General features: G+C 48.1%; 1 protein-coding gene across 2 annotated transcripts in view; it reads left to right on the plus strand.

The window, feature by feature from the left end:
* LOC119957426 (fibroblast growth factor 17-like) overlaps positions 1-16,629 on the plus strand; it is a 43,094-nt gene extending 26,465 nt beyond the window's left edge. For both annotated transcript variants that reach the window (XM_038785483.1, XM_038785484.1), the window contains exons 4-5: positions 10,047-10,153; positions 16,246-16,629. In XM_038785483.1, coding sequence (XP_038641411.1) covers positions 10,047-10,153; positions 16,246-16,542 — 404 coding nt within the window. In that variant the 3' untranslated portion in view covers positions 16,543-16,629. The remainder of the gene's footprint in view (positions 1-10,046; positions 10,154-16,245) is intronic.
* Positions 16,630-16,836: the final 207 nt, after the last annotated feature.

Consider the following 16,836-nt stretch of genomic DNA (forward strand, 5'->3'; position numbering starts at 1 on the left):
GGAGTGAGTTACAGACTGGAATCTAATCGAGGGGTTCAGGGGGTTTATATATAGAATAATTGATACCCGGGAGTGGGTTAGATGAGGGTAATTAATCCAGGGATCGGGGTGGTTTATATATAGAATAGCAGATACCCGGGAATGAGTTACACACTGGAATCTAATCGAGGGGTTCAGGGTGGTTTATAGAATAACAGATACCCGGGAGTCAGTTACAGACTGCAATCTAATCGAGGGGTTTGTGATGGTTTATATATAGAATAACAGATACCCGGGAGTGAGATACCCGGGAGTGAGTTACAGACTGGAATCTAATCGAGGGGTTCGGGGTGGTTTATATATAGAATAACAGATTCCCAGGAGTGAGTTATAGACTGGAATCTAATCCAGGGGTTCGGGGTGGTTTATATATGGAATAACAGATACCCGGGAGTGAGTTACAGACTGGAATCTAATCGAGGGGTTCGGGGTGGTTTTATATAGAATAACAGATACCCGTGAGTGAGTTACAGACTGAAATCTAATCGAGGGGTTTCGGGGTGGTTTATAAGAACATAAGAACATAAGAACTAGGAGCAGGAGTAGGCCATCTGGCCCCTCGATCCTGCTCCGCCATTCAATTAGATCATGGCTGATCTTTTGTGGACTCGGCTCCACTTTCCGGCCCGAACACCATAACCCTTAATCCCTTTATTCTTCAAAAAACTATCTATCTTTACCTTAAAAACATGTAATGAAGGAGCCTGAACTGCTTCACTGGGCAAGGAATTCCATAGATTCACAACCCTTTGGGTGAAGAAGTTCCTCCTAAACTCAGTTCTAAATCTACTTCCCCTTATTTTGAGGCTATGCCCCCTAGTTCTGCTGTCACCCGCCAGTGGAAACAACCTGCCCGCATCTATCCTATCTATTCCCTTCATAATTTTAAATGTTTCTACAAGATCCCCCCTCATCCTTCTAAATTCCAACGAGTACAGTCCCAGTCTACTCAACCTCTCCTCATAATCCAACCCCTTCAGCTCTGGGATTAACCTAGTGAATCTCCTCTGCACACCCTCCAGCGCCAGTACGTCCTTTCTCAAGTATGGAGACCAAAACTGAACACAATACTCCAGGTGTGGCCGCACTAACACCTTATACAATTGCAACATAACCTCCCTAGTCTTAAACTTCATCCCTCTAGCAATGAAGGACAAAATTCCATTTGCCTTCTTAATCACCTGTTGCACTTGTAAACCAACCTTCTGTGACTCATGCACTAGCACACCCAAGTCTCTCTGAACAGCGGCATGCTTTAATATTTTATCGTTTAAATAATAATCCCGTTTGCTGTTATTCCTACCAAAATGGATAACCTCACATTTGTCAACATTGTATTCCATCTGCCAGACCCGGGCCCATTCACTTAACATTTCCAAATCCCTCTGCAGACTTCCAGTATCCTCTGCACTTTTCGCTTTACCACTCATCTTAGTGTCATCTGCAAACTTGGACACATTGCCCTTGGTCCCCAACTCCAAATCATCAATGTAAATTGTGAACAATTGTGGGCCCAACACGGATCCCTGAGGGACACCCCTAGCTACTGATTGCCAACCAGAGAAACACCCATTTATCCCAACTCTTTGCTTTCTATTAATTAACCAATCCTCTATCCATGCTACTACTTTACCTTTAATGCCATGCATCTTTATCTTATGCAGCAACCTTTTGTGTGGCACCTTGTCAAAGGCTTTCTGGAAATCCAGATATACCACATCCATCGGCTCCCCGTTATCTACTGCACTGGTAATGTCCTCAAAAAATTCCACTAAATTAGTTAGGCACGACCTGCCTTTTACGAACCCATGCTGCGTCTGCCCAATGGGACAATTTCTATCCAGGTGCCTCGCAATTTCTTCCTTGATGATAGATTCCAGCATCTTCCCTATTACCGAAGTTAAACTCACTGGCCTATAATTTCCTGCTTTCTGCCTACCTCCTTTTTTAAACAGTGGCGTCACGTTTGCTAATTTCCAATCCACCGGGACCACCCCAGAGTCTAGTGAATTTCAGTAAATTATCACTAGTGCATCTGCAATTTCCCTAGCCATCTCTTTTAGCACTCTGGGATGCATTCCATCAGGACCAGGAGACTTGTCTACCTTTAGCCCCATTAGCTTGCCCATCACTCCCTCCTTAGTGAAAACAATCCTCTCAAGGTCCTCACCTGTCATAGCCTCATTTCTATCAGTCGCTGGCATGTTATTTGTGTCTTCCACTGTGAAGACCGACCCAAAAAAACTGTTCAGTTCCTCAGCCATTTCCTCATTTCCCATTATTAAAACTCCCTTCTCATCCTCTAAAGGACCAATATTTACCTTAGCCACTCTTTTTTGTCTTATATATTTGTAAAAACTTTTACTGTCTGTTTTTATATTCTGAGCAAGTTTACTCTCATACTCTATCTTACTCTTCTTTATAGCTTTTTTAGTAGCTTTCTGTTGCCCCCTAAAGATTTCCCAGTCCTCTAATCTCCCAGCAATCTTTGCCACTTTATATGCTTTTTCCTTCAATTTGATACTCTCCCTTATTTCCTTAGATATCCACGGTCGATTTTCCCTCTTTCTTCCGTCCTTCCTTTTTGTTGGTATAAACTTTTGCTGAGCACTGTGAAAAATCGCTTGGAAGGTTCTCCACTGTTCCTCAACTGTTCCACCATAAAGTCTTAGCTCCCAGTCTACCTTAGCTAGTTCTTCTCTCATCCCATTGTAATCTCCTTTGTTTAAACACAAAACACTAGTATTTGATTTTACTTTCTCACCCTCCATCTGTATTTTAAATTCCACCATATTGTGATCGCTCCTTCCGAGAGGATCCCTAACTATGAGATCATGAATCAATCCTGTCTCATTACACAGGACAAGATCTAGGACCGCTTGTTCCCTCGTAGGTTCCATTACATACTGTTCTTGGAAACTATCGCGGATACATTCTATAAACTCCTCCTCACGGTTGCCTTGACCGACCTGGTTAAACCAATCGACATGTAGATTAAAATCCCCCATGATAACTGCTGTACCATTTCTACATGCATCAGTTATTTCTTTGTTTATTGCCTGCCCCACCATAACGTTACTATTTGGTGGCCGATAGACTACTCCTATCAGTGACTTTTTCGCCTTACTATTCCTGATTTCCACCCAAATGGATTCAACCTTATCCTCCATAGCACCGATGTCATCCCTTACTATTGCCCGGATGTCATCCTTAAATAACAGAGCAACACCACCTCCCTTACCATCCACTCTGTCCTTCCGAATAGTTTGATACCCTCGGATATTTAACTCCCAGTCGTGACCATCCTTTAACCATGTTTCAGTAATGGCCACTAAATCATAGTCATTTACGATGATTTGTGCCACCAACTCATTTACTTTATTCCGAATACTACGAGCATTCAGGTAAAGTACACTTATGTTGGTTTTTTTACCTCTGTTTTGAATCTTAACATCTCCAGTTTTATTCCTTTTGTTATTACTGGGCCTATTCACTGTGCTCCCCTCAGTCACTGTACCTTGTACTGTCGCCCTTATGGATTTCTGACTATGTCTTCTCTGCCTTGCACTTTTCCCCTTACTTCCTTTTGTTTCTGTCCCTGTTTTACTACCTTCCAACTTCCAGCATTGGTTCCCATCCCCCTGCCACATTAGTTTAAACCCTCCCCAACAGCTCTAGAAAACACCCCCCCCTAGGACATCGGTTCCAGTCCTGCCCAAGTGCAGACCGTCCGGTTTGTACTGGTCCCACCTCCCCCAGAACCGGTCCCAATGCCCCAGGAATTTGAATCCCTCCCTCTTGCACCATCTCTCGAGCCACGCATTCATCCTATCTATCCTGACATTCCTACTCTGACTAGCTCGTGGCACTGGTAGCAATCCTGAGATTACTACCTTTGAGGTCCTACTTTTTAGTTTAACTCCTAACTCCCTGAATTCCGCTTGTAGGACCTCATCCCGTTTTTTACCTATATTGTTGGTGCCTATGTGCACCACGACAGCTGGCTGTTCACCCTCCCCCCCCAGAATGTCCTGCAGCCGCTCCGAGACATCCTTGACCATTGCACCAGGGAGGCAACATACCATCCTGGAGTCTCGATTGCGTCCACAGAACCGCTTGTCTATTCCCCTTACGATCGAGTCCCCTATCACTATAGCCCTGCCATTTTTCTTCCTGCCCTGCTGTGCAGCAGAGCCAGCCACGGTGCCATGAACCTGGCTGCTGCTGCCTTCCCCTGGTGAGCCATCTTCCTCAACAGTATCCAAAGCGGTATATCTGTTTTGCAGGGAGATGACCGCAGGGGACACCTGCACTGCATTCCTACTCTTGCTCTTTCTTTTGGTCACCCATTTTCTATCTCCCTCAGTAACCTTCACCTGCGGTGGGACCAACTCGCTAAACGTGCTATCCACGACCTCCTCAGCATCGCGGATGCTCCAAAGTGAGTCCATCCGCAGCTCCAGAGCCGTCAAGCGGTCTAACAAGAGCTGCAACTGAACACACTTCTTGCACGTGAAGGAGCCAGGGACAGTGGACGTGTCCCTGAGCTCCCACATCGCACACGAGGAGCATGACACGGGTCTGGGATCTCCTGCCATGTCTTAAACCCTTGGTAAACTTAAACAACTACAATTTCAAAATAAAATAAATAAATTAGACAATGAAAAGAAAAAGAGAGACTACTTACCAGTCACTTACCAGGGTTAAAAAGCACCTCCTCACACTCAGCACCGAATTACCTCACTGCACCAAATTACCAAGTTTCAATCCTCCACTCTGTATGAGTCTCACTGGAAAGTGCTCGCTTATATAAAGAATAAGAGATACCCGGGAGTGTGTTACAGACTGGAATCTAATCGAGGGGTTCAGGGGGTTTATATATAGAATAACTGATACCCGGGAGTGAGTTACAGACTGCAATCTAATCGAGTGGTTTGGGGTGGTTTATATATAGAATAACAGATACCCGGGAGTGGGTTAGATGAGGGTAATTAATCCAGGGATCGGGGTGGTTTATCTATAGAATAACAGATACCCGGGAGTGGGTTACATGAGGGTAATTAATCCAGGGATAGGGGTGGTTTATCTATAGAATAACAGATACCCCGGAGTGGGTTACATGAGGGTAATTAATCCAGGGGATCGGGTGGTTTATCTATAGAATAACAGATACCCGGGAGTGGGTTAGATGAGGGTAATTAATCTAGGGATCGGGGTGGTTTATAAAATAACAGGTACCCTGGAGTGGGTTACATGAGGGTTAATAATCCAGGGGATCTGGGGGGGCATTTATAGAATAACAGATACCCCGGAGTGGATTACATGAGGGTAATTAATCCTGGAGATCGGGGTGGTTTATCTATAGAATAACAGATACCCCGGAGTGGGTTACATGAGGGTAATTAATCCAGGGATCGGGGTGGTTTATCTATAGAATAACAGATACCCGGGAGTGGGTTACATGTGGGTAATTAATCCTGGGGATCGGGGTGGATTATCTTTTTTTTTAAATAAATTTAGAATACCCAATTATTTTTTCCAATTAAGGGGCAATTTAGCGTGGCCAATCCACCTACTCTGCACATTTTTGGGTTGTGGGGGTGAAACCCACGCAGACAATAGTCCCCAAACCTAAAGAGAATGGGGAAAAACCCAAAACATATTTTCGGAATAAACAGCATTTTATCCCCAGTAACAGTGATACCTTCATTGTGTTCTGTGTCTGTCCGTGTGGCCTGGGTATTTTATCCCCAGTAACAGTGACTGTGTTCTGTGTCTGTCCGTGTGGCCTGGGTATTTTATCCCCAGTAACAGTGACTGTGTTCTGTGTCTGTCCGTGTGGCCTGGGTATTTTATCCCCAGTAACAGTGACTGTGTTCTGTGTCTGTCCGTGTGGCCTGGGTATTTTATCCCCAGTAACAGTGACTGTGTTCTGTGTCCGTGTGGCCTGGGTATTTTATCCCCAGTAACAGTGACTGTGTTCTGTGTCTGTCCGTGTGGCCTGGGTATTTTATCCCCAGTAACAGTGACTGTGTCTGTCCGTGTGGCCGGGGTATTTTATCCCCAGTAACAGTGACTGTGTTCTGTGTCTGTGTGGCCTGGGTATTTTATCCCCAGTAACAGTGACTGTGTTCTGTGTCCGTGTGGCCTGGGTATTTTATCCCCAGTAACAGTGACTGTGTTCTGTGTCTGTCCGTGTGGCCTGGGTATTTTATCCCCAGTAACAGTGACTGTGTCTGTCCGTGTGGCCTGGGTATTTTATCCCCAGTAACAGTGACTGTGTCTGTCCGTGTGGCCTGGGTATTTTATCCCCAGTAACAGTGACTGTGTTCTGTGTCTGTCCGTGTGGCCTGGGTATTTTATCCCCAGTAACAGTGACTGTGTTCTGTGTCCGTGTGGCCTGGGTATTTTATCCCCAGTAACAGTGACTGTGTTCTGTGTCCGTGTGGCCTGGGTATTTTATCCCCAGTAACAGTGACTGTGTTCTGTGTCCGTGTGGCCTGGGTATTTTATCCCCAGTAACAGTGACTGTGTTCTGTGTCCGTGTGGCCTGGGTATTTTATCCCCAGTAACAGTGACTGTGTTCTGTGTCTGTCCGTGTGGCCGGGGTATTTTATCCCCAGTAACAGTGACTGTGTTCTGTGTCCGTGTGGCCTGGGTATTTTATCCCCAGTAACAGTGACTGTGTCTGTCCGTGTGGCCTGGGTATTTTATCCCCAGTAACAGTGACTGTGTTCTGTGTCTGTCCGTGTGGCCTGGGTATTTTATCCCCAGTAACAGTGACTGTGTTCTGTGTCCGTGTGGCCGGGGTATTTTATCCCCAGTAACAGTGACTGTGTCTGTCCGTGTGGCCTGGGTATTTTATCCCCAGTAACAGTGACTGTGTTCTGTGTCCGTGTGGCCGGGGTATTTTATCCCCAGTAACAGTGACTGTGTTCTGTGTCTGTCCGTGTGGCCTGGGTATTGTATCCCCAGTAACAGTGACTGTGTTCTCTGTCCGTGTGGCCTGGGTATTTTATCCCCAGTAACAGTGACTGTGTTCTCTGTCCGTGTGGCCGGGGTATTTTATCCCCAGTAACAGTGACTGTGTTCTGTGTCTGTCTGTGTGGCCTGGGTATTTTATCCCCAGTAACAGTGACTGTGTCTGTCCGTGTGGCCTGGGTATTTTATCCCCAGTAACAGTGACTGTGTCTGTCCGTGTGGCCTGGGTATTTTATCCCCAGTAACAGTGACTGTGTTCTGTGTCCGTGTGGCCTGGGTATTTTATCCCCAGTAACAGGGACTGTGTTCTGTGTCTGTCCGTGTGGCCTGGGTATTTTATCCCCAGTAACAGTGACTGTGTCTGTCCGTGTGGCCTGGGTATTTTATCCCCAGTAACAGTGACTGTGTTCTGTGTCTGTCTGTGTGGCCTGGGTATTTTATCCCCAGTAACAGTGACTGTGTTCTGTGTCCGTGTGGCCTGGGTATTTTATCCCCAGTAACAGTGACTGTGTCTGTCCGTGTGGCCTGGGTATTTTATCCCCAGTAACAGTGACTGTGTCTGTCCGTGTGGCCTGGGTATTTTATCCCCAGTAACAGTGACTGTGTTCTGTGTCTGTCCGTGTGGCCGGGATATTTTATCCCCAGTAACAGTGACTGTGTCTGTCCGTGTGGCCTGGGTATTTTATCCCCAGTAACAGTGACTGTGTCTGTCCGTGTGGCCGGGGTATTTTATCCCCAGTAACAGTGACTGTGTTCTGTGTCCGTGTGGCCTGGGTATTTTATCCCCAGTAACAGTGACTGTGTCCTGTGTCCGTGTGGCCTGGGTATTTTATCCCCAGTAACAGAGACTGTGTTCTGTGTCCGTGTGGCCTGGGTATTTTATCCCCAGTAACAGTGACTGTGTCTGTCCGTGTGGCCTGGGTATTTTATCCCCAGTAACAGTGACTGTGTCTGTCCGTGTGGCCTGGGTATTTTATCCCCAGTAACAGTGTCTGTGTTCTGTGTCTGTCCGTGTGGCCTGGGTATTTTATCCCCAGTAACAGTTACTGTGTTCTGTGTCTGTCCGTGTGGCCTGGGTATTTTATCCCCAGTAACAGTGACTGTGTTCTGTGTCCGTGTGGCCGGGGTATTTTATCCCCAGTAACAGTGACTGTGTTCTGTGTCCGTGTGGCCTGGGTATTTTATCCCCAGTAACAGTGACTGTGTTCTGTGTCCGTGTGGCCTGGGTATTTTATCCCCAGTAACAGTGACTGTGTCTGTCCGTGTGGCCTGGGTATTTTATCCCCAGTAACAGTGACTGTGTCTGTCCGTGTGGCCGGGGTATTTTATCCCCAGTAACAGTGACTGTGTTCTGTGTCCGTGTGGCCGGGGTATTTTATCCCCAGTAACAGTGACTGTGTTCTGTGTCCGTGTGGCCGGGGTATTTTATCCCCAGTAACAGTGACTGTGTTCTGTGTCCGTGTGGCCTGGGTATTTTATCCCCAGTAACAGTGACTGTGTCTGTCCGTGTGGCCGGGGTATTTTATCCCCAGTAACAGTGACTGTGTCTGTCCGTGTGGCCTGGGTATTTTATCCCCAGTAACAGTGACTGTGTCTGTCCGTGTGGCCTGGGTATTTTATCCCCAGTAACAGTGACTGTGTTCTGTGTCCGTGTGGCCTGGGTATTTTATCCCCAGTAACAGTGACTGTGTCTGTCCGTGTGGCCGGGGTATTTTATCCCCAGTAACAGTGACTGTGTCTGTCCGTGTGGCCGGGGTATTTTATCCCCAGTAACAGTGACTGTGTTCTGTGTCCGTGTGGCCTGGGTATTTTATCCCCAGTAACAGTGACTGTGTTCTGTGTCTGTCCGTGTGGCCTGGGTATTTTATCCCCAGTAACAGTGACTGTGTTCTGTGTCCGTGTGGCCTGGGTATTTTATCCCCAGTAACAGTGACTGTGTTCTGTGTCTGTCCGTGTGGCCTGGGTATTTTATCCCCAGTAACAGTGACTGTGTCTGTCCGTGTGGCCTGGGTATTTTATCCCCAGTAACAGTGACTGTGTTCTGTGTCCGTGTGGCCTGGGTATTTTATCCCCAGTAACAGTGACTGTGTTCTGTGTCCGTGTGGCCTGGGTATTTTATCCCCAGTAACAGTGACTGTGTTCTGTGTCCGTGTGGCCTGGGTATTTTATCCCCAGTAACAGTGACTGTGTTCTGTGTCCGTGTGGCCTGGGTATTTTATCCCCAGTAACAGTGACTGTGTTCTGTGTCCGTGTGGCCGGGGTATTTTATCCCCAGTAACAGTGACTGTGTTCTGTGTCTGTCCGTGTGGCCTGGGTATTTTATCCCCAGTAACAGGGACTGTGTCTGTCCGTGTGGCCTGGGTATTTTATCCCCAGTAACAGTGACTGTGTCTGTCCGTGTGGCCTGGGTATTTTATCCCCAGTAACAGTGACTGTGTTCTGTGTCCGTGTGGCCTGGGTATTTTATCCCCAGTAACAGTGACTGTGTCTGAGGGCAGCACGGTGGCCTAGTGGTTAGCATAACCGCCTCACGGCGCTGAGGTCCCAGGTTCGATCCCGGCTCTGGGTCACTGTCCGTGTGGAGTTTGCACATTCTCCCCGTGTCTGCATGGGTTTCGCCCCCACAACCCAAAAATGTGCAGAGTAGGTGGATTGGCCACGCTAAATTGCCCCTTAATAGAAAAAATAATTGGGTAATCTAAATTTATTAAAAAAAAAACAAAAAAAAAAAAAAAAACAGTGACTGTGTCTGTCCGTGTGGCCGGGGTATTTTATCCCCAGTAACAGTGACTGTGTCTGTCCGTGTGGCCGGGGTATTTTATCCCCAGTAACAGTGACTGTGTCCTGTGTCCGTGTGGCCGGGGTATTTTATCCCCAGTAACAGTGACTGTGTCTGTCCGTGTGGCCGGGGTATTTTATCCCCAGTAACAGTGACTGTGTCCTGTGTCCGTGTGGCCGGGCAGATGTGGATCCAGTGCCTCTTTGAGGAAGGTCCGATATTTTAATGGGGGATTTTCTTCTTGCAGCTAAACTCCTGGTGGAGACAGACACGTTTGACAGCCGAGTGAGGATCCGAGGAGCGGAGACTGGACATTACATCTGTATGAACAGAAGGGGAAAGCTGGTTGGAAAAGTGAGTGACTGGGCAGAGCTGTGTCCACACAGTTTCCGGGCTCTGTACGTGCTTACAGCTCTGGAACAAGGTGTCAGATCAGAGCTTACAGTTCTGGAACAAGGTGTCAGATCAGAGCTTACAGCTCTGGAACAAGGTGCCAGATCAGAGCTTACAGCTCTGGAACAAGGTGTCAGATCAGAGTTTACAGCTCTGGAACAAGGTGCCAGATCAGAGCTTACAGCTCTGGAACAAGGTGTCAGATCAGAGCTTACAGCTCTGGAACAAGGTGCCAGATCAGAGCTTACAGCTCTGGAACAAGGTGCCAGATCAGAGCTTACAGCTCTGGAACAAGGTGCCAGATCAGTGGTGCTCATTTGTACTCTGATAGATTTGTGGGTTCTGAAATGAAGAAATACAGACATAGAATTTATAGTGCAGAAGGAGGCCATTCGGCCCATCGAGTCTGCACTGAATCTCTGAAAGAGCACCCTAGCCAGGCGCCATCCCCCTAACCCAATAACTCCACCAAACCTAACCTTTGGACAGTAAGGGTAATTTAGGATGGCCAATCCACCTAACACGCACGTCTTTGGACTGTGGGAGGAACCCGGAGCACCCGGAGGAAACCCACGCACACACGGGGAGAACGTGCAGACTCCGCACAGACAGTGACCCGAGCCGGGAATCGAACCTGGGACCCTGCAGCTGTGAAGCAACAGTTCTAACCACTGTGCTACCGTGCTGCCCATGTTGCTACGATCTGGAGTAGGCGCCTTGATTCAATAGTAAGCTTCAAAAAGAAATTGGATAAGCACTTGAAAAGAAAACCAAATTGCAAGTCTCTGGGGAACGAGCAGAAACTAATTGGGTCGCTCTCCCACAGAGCCAGCACACGTCTGGGGAGCTGAATGGCTTTATTCCGCATTGTGGGATTTAGCATTTCAAGCATTTGAGTCATCCGATATCGGCATTTATTAAAATACCTGCATTTATACAACACTTTTCATGACCGTAGGAAATCCCAAAGTGTCTTGCAGCCTTCCCAATGTTGCAATTCAGGAAATGTGGCAACCAATGTATTGTCAGGGTCCTTTCCTGTCCATTCCCTTCATTCCTATTTCTTTTTTATCTTCGTTGTTTTTGGTCCAGGGATCATTAATAGAGACATGCCTTTTAAGTTGAACAGAGGAAGTAAGGAACGTAGCGTCAAAATGGTTCGCTGTGTTACACAGTTTTCTATTTTGGACAGAAGAACCCAGACTTTACGTCACACAGGAGATTGGAGAGGTTTGTTTCGATCGGTTGGCTGGTGGCCGGTGGATTGGCCAGGAACAGTATTCTGCCCGGCAAATGTCACAAGCTAAAAGAAAAGATGACATCGGGAAGCCTCAACTGAAGAAACTAACTGGGATACGTCCGTTTTACACCCCTCTTTCCCCTCTGTGTGTGTGTGTGTGTGTGTGTGTGTGTGTGTGTATATATATTTCTATATATACACAGAGGGTGGATGCTTTAAAGAGGGGTGGTTATAGATTGGATAGCAGCTAACCAGTTCCATTTGTTACCTATTTAATTATGGATTCTGTCGGGCAGCAGGGTGGCACAGTGGTTAGCACTGCTGCCTCATGGCGCCGAGGTCCCAGGTTCGATCGCGGCTCTGGGTCACTGTCCGTGTGGAGTTTGCACATTCTCCCCGTGTCTGCGTGGGTTTCGCCCCCACAACCCAAAAGATGGAAAATTGTTCCTCAATTAGAAAAAAATAATTGGATTCTCTAACTTTATAAAAAAAAATAGATACAGTTGGAAATAAAAAGTTAATAGTGCTTCAATTTACAAAGCTGGTGTCTGTAGTTATTGGGCAGCCAAAGAGCACGGGTATTTTAAATTAACATCTAATGTCTAACAGCCCCCTGTGGAGCTGGAATTAACTGCGCACTGGCCCAGGGTGTCTTCACATCATTGACTTTTATTAACAGCATCTAGAATTAAATAGGCAACAAATACAACTGGTTAAGTACTATCTAATCTCTAACCCACCCCCCCTAACTCACCCCCACCCTCCACACAGACACAGAGGGGAAAGAGGGGACCTCTCCCAGTTAGTTTCTTCAGTCGAGGCTTCCAGATGGATGTTATCTTTTTTAGTTTGTGATGGTTTTCACTGTAGACCCACAGAAATATCAGGCAGATAGCGAGAGAGAGAGAGAGACAGCAGGGTCTAGGAGCCTCTGCCTTCAGACAGCAGGCAGCAGAGCAGTGAGAGAGAGAGAGAGAGCTGCTTCCAAATTGAGTGGCTCCTCCTGGGTTCCCTCCAAAAAACTCCATCTGGCAGGAACCAATCGCTGACAGTTGCCGGGCAGAATACTGTTCCTGGCCAATCCATTGACCACCAACCAATCAATCAAAACAAACCTCTCCAATCTCTTGGTGCCATGGAGTCTGGAGCCCAAAATACAAAACTGACATCCAGCAAGTCCCCACGAACAGCAATGTGACAGCGATTCGGTAATCTGCTTCAGTGACGGTGACTGGGGAATAAATATCGTCCCTGGGACACTGGGGGGAAACTTCCCTGTCTTTCTTTGAGACAGTGGCTGTGGAATTGTTTCCTGAAATGACCGTCCTCTTTCATCTGACCAGACTCCACATTCTGTTACAAAGGTTGTAACAGGGAGTCACTTTGCAGAGTGACTGTTGGGGAATTGTTGAAGGGCTGGTTTTAGCCACTGAGACTGGATAAGTTGCCCGAGTCTCACTCCATCTCCCTGCCTTTGGGAGGTCTGCAGTCAGTAGGGAATGACAGTGTGCTGACTCTGCTGCTTAATCAGCTGCAACCTGCCAAGGAGAGGGAGGTGGGAGGAGAGAATGATTCCATGTATTCGGCTGACTTTCTGACGGAACGTGCTGTGTGTGGGCAGTTATTCAACCCTCTGGCGATGGTATGGTTGAGTACTGATTATTATGAAACTGTTATTTGCCTCGAGAGCCCACCATCATCTCTGTTCCCCAACCTTTGATTCTTTCTGCCTTCCCAGCCGGCATCTGAGGCGGAATCAGATTGACCCTGAGCTGCGATTCTGACCCCATATCCTCTTTATCACCGTGTTCCTGACCTCCTCCGGTTCTGCAAATCGCCAAGATCTCTGCAATCCTTCTATTATGGCCTCTTGGCCATCCTCAATTCCTATAGCTCCACTGTTGACAGCCAAGGCTCTAAATTCTGCAATTTCCTCTCTAAATCTCTCTCCCCCTTCAAGGCACCACCTAAACAATCTCCCACTTTGGCCCAGCTTTTGGTAATAATCGTTGTGTGTGGCAGGATACCAAGTTTTGTTTGACTGCTTACCTGTGAAACATCTTGGGACTTTTGATGATGTGAACAGGACTGTAGAATTGCAAGTTATTGCTGATAGGATTCGCTCTTGGACTGGGATCTTGCTGTGCCCAAATTGCCCATTACCTTTTTCCTGCAAAGCAATAGTGACTGCGCTTTAGATGTAATTTGTTGGCAATACAGGGCTGTGCGATGTCCCGCTTGGTTTCGATCCCTTCATGAGTGGGGACAGTTTCTCCCTCTTGATTTCTGCCCAGACCCCTCGTGAGCTTGAACATCTCCATCGAATCTCCTCTCAACCTTCCCTTCTCCAAGGAAAACAGTCCCAACTTTTCCAATCTATCTTCAGAACTGATCCTCATATCTGGAATCACTCCCATGAATCTTTTCTGCACCCTCTCGGATGTCTACACACCCTTCCTAAAGAGAGGCTTCCAGAACTGCACGCAAGCTGCAACTTAGGCCTAACTAGTGGCTTACAAAAGGTCAATAAAACCTCCTTGCCCTGCACTCTGTGACCCTCCTGATGAAGCCGAGGAAACCATGTGCTTTTCTTTAATTTTTCTAATGAAGGGGCAATTTAGCGTGGCCAATCCACCTCCCTTGCACATCTTTGGGTTGTGGGGGGTCAGAGTGATTTAAAAAAAAAAAATTTAGAGTACCCAATTATTATTTTGTTTTCCAATGAAGGGGCAATTTAGCATGGCCAATTGACCTAAATTCGAACCCGGGTCCTCAGCGCTGCAGTCGCAGTGCTAACCACTGCGCCACTCGGGGTCAGACATATATAAACACTCGGATCCCGCTGCTCCTTCACCCCTTCTGGAATCATATTCTTCATTTTGGACTGCCTTTCCATTTTCAAAATAAATCCCTTCGTATTTCTCTGCATTGAACTTCATCTGCCGCCTGTCTGCCCTTTGTACCAACCTGCCTGTATTCTATACCACCCTATTCTCACCGCTCACAAAGCTTCCTCACTTTTGTATGGTCTGCAAACTTTGCAGTTATACTGTGTATGCCGAGGTCCAGGTCATTAATATATATCAGAAAAAGCGAAGGAGGCAACACTGATCCCGGGGAGCTCCAATACAGACCTTCCTCCAGCACAAAACACATTACCCACTACTCCTTCTTTCCCGCCATACAGCCAACCCACTGTCTATATTGCTACTGTCCCTTTGGTACCATGAGCTATAACTTTGCTCACAAGTCTGTTTGATGCCACCCTTCTCTGTTACTTCTTCAACAAAAACCCCAGCGCGTTAGCTCAACATGATTTTCCCTGACCAAATCCATAGCTGCCTTTCCTTAACTAGCCCATGTTTGCCTGTGTGACTATTTTTTTTTTTTTATAAATTTAGTGTACCCAATCATTTTTTCCAATTAAGGGGCAATTTAGCATGGCCAATCCACCTAGCTTGCACCTTTTTGGGTTGTGGGGGCAAAACCCACGCAGACACGGGGAGAATGTGCAAATTCCACACGGACAGTGACCCAGAGCCGGGATCGAACCTGGGACCTCGGCACCGTGAGGCAGCAGTGCTAACCCACTGAGCCACCGTGCTGCCCCTGCCTGTGGGACTAATAACTTTGTCCCAAATTACTCTTTCTGGATGTTAAACTTACTGACCTGTAGTTGCTGGGCTTATCTTTGACCAAGGGTGGGTAACGTTTGTAATTCTCCAGCCCTCTGGTACCACCCCTGGGTAGATGGGAGGCTGGAACATTACGGCCAGTGCGTCTGCAATGTGCACCCTCACTTCCTTCAGTCTCTTTGGGTGCATCTCATCCGGTCCCATTGCCGTATCCATTTCATTGAATCATAGACTTTACAGGTGGCCATTCAGCCCATCGAGAAGAGCACCCTGTTTAAGCCCACAGTTCCAATCTATACCCGTAACCCAGTCACCCCACTCAACCTTTTTGAACACTAAGGGGCAATTTAGCATGGCCAATCCAACTAATCTGCTCATCGTTGGACTGTGGGAGGAAACCGGAGCACCCGGAGGAAACCCACGCACACACGGGGAGGACGTGCAGACAGCGCCGGCCCTAGGGTTGCTGGCGCCCCGGGCAAGCTGATCTTCGGCGCCCTTGGGGGGGGGGCGGGGCCATGGGGGGGGCGGAGGGGGGGGTGGGGCCGAGGGGAGGGGCCGAGGGGGGGGTGGCGGGGCGGACCCGAGGGGGGGGCAGACCGAGCGGGGGGAGCGGACCGAGCGGGGGGGGCGGACCGAGCGGGGGGGGCGAGACCAAGCGGGGGGGGCGGACGAGCGGGGGGGGCGGATCCGAGCGGGGGGGGGGGCGGACCGAGCGGGGGAGCGGGGGGGGGGGGGGGGCGGACCCGAGGGGGGGCGGACCCGAGGGCGGGGGGGCGGACCCGAGGGGGGGAGCGGACCCGAGGAGGGGGCGGGGGGGCGGGCGGAGCGAACCGAGCCGGGGGAGCGGACCGAGCGGGGGGGGGGCGGGCGGCCACCGCGCATGCGCTGGTTGGCACCGGCCCAACTGCGCATGCGCGGGACCCGAGTCTGGCGCCCCCTAGCACATGGCGCCCCGGGCGACTGCCCGAGTTGCGGCAGACTCCGCACAGATAGTGACCCAAGCCGGGAATCGAACCTGGGACCCTGGAGCTGTGAAAAGTACTGTCCTGCGTACAGTCCAGACAGATCGTTCCATACGTGAGAAAACAGGGGACATATATAAAAACGCAATGTAAATATATTGTGGCTTTACGTTTTAAGATTTAAAATGCAGCAATTGTTTTGTTTTTACCCAGCTGGTTGGAAAGGGGAAGGATTGCATTTTTACCGAGATACTGTTGGAAAATAACTACACGGCGCTGAGGAACACCAAGTACGACGGCTGGTACATGGCCTTCACCAGGAAGGGGCAGCCCAGGAAAGCGACCAAGACCAGGCAGAATCAGAGGGAAGTCCACTTCATGAAGAGACTCTTCAAAGGGGAACCTCTCTTCCCAAACCGGAACCGACAAAGGCACTTTGAGTTTATAAATTACCCAGTCACCAAAAGGACTCGGCGGACACGTCTGCCGAAGAGGAGACACCGGACCTAGAGATGGATCAGCTCCCATGACTCTCAATATTTTTTAAATAAGATGTTCTATTTTTTTATACTTGGTTTTAAAGGGTAGATGGTGCGATGTAAGCAGGTTTTTAAAAAAAAAAGCACAAAAAAAATAGATTAAATAAAAAAAAATAAATGAAACAAGCTATTAAAAATCAAATGTGTGCTGGATTGTGAATTGTTGTGTTTGAATTCATGGATAGATCATTGAGGAAATCCTGGTCAGATATATAAAGAAGGAAAGGATTTGTATTCCTATATCGCCAGGTACATCCTCAGGACC

The sequence above is a fragment of the Scyliorhinus canicula genome, chromosome 26 (genome assembly GCF_902713615.1).
Source record: "Scyliorhinus canicula chromosome 26, sScyCan1.1, whole genome shotgun sequence".
NCBI classification, from domain to species: domain Eukaryota; kingdom Metazoa; phylum Chordata; class Chondrichthyes; order Carcharhiniformes; family Scyliorhinidae; genus Scyliorhinus; species Scyliorhinus canicula.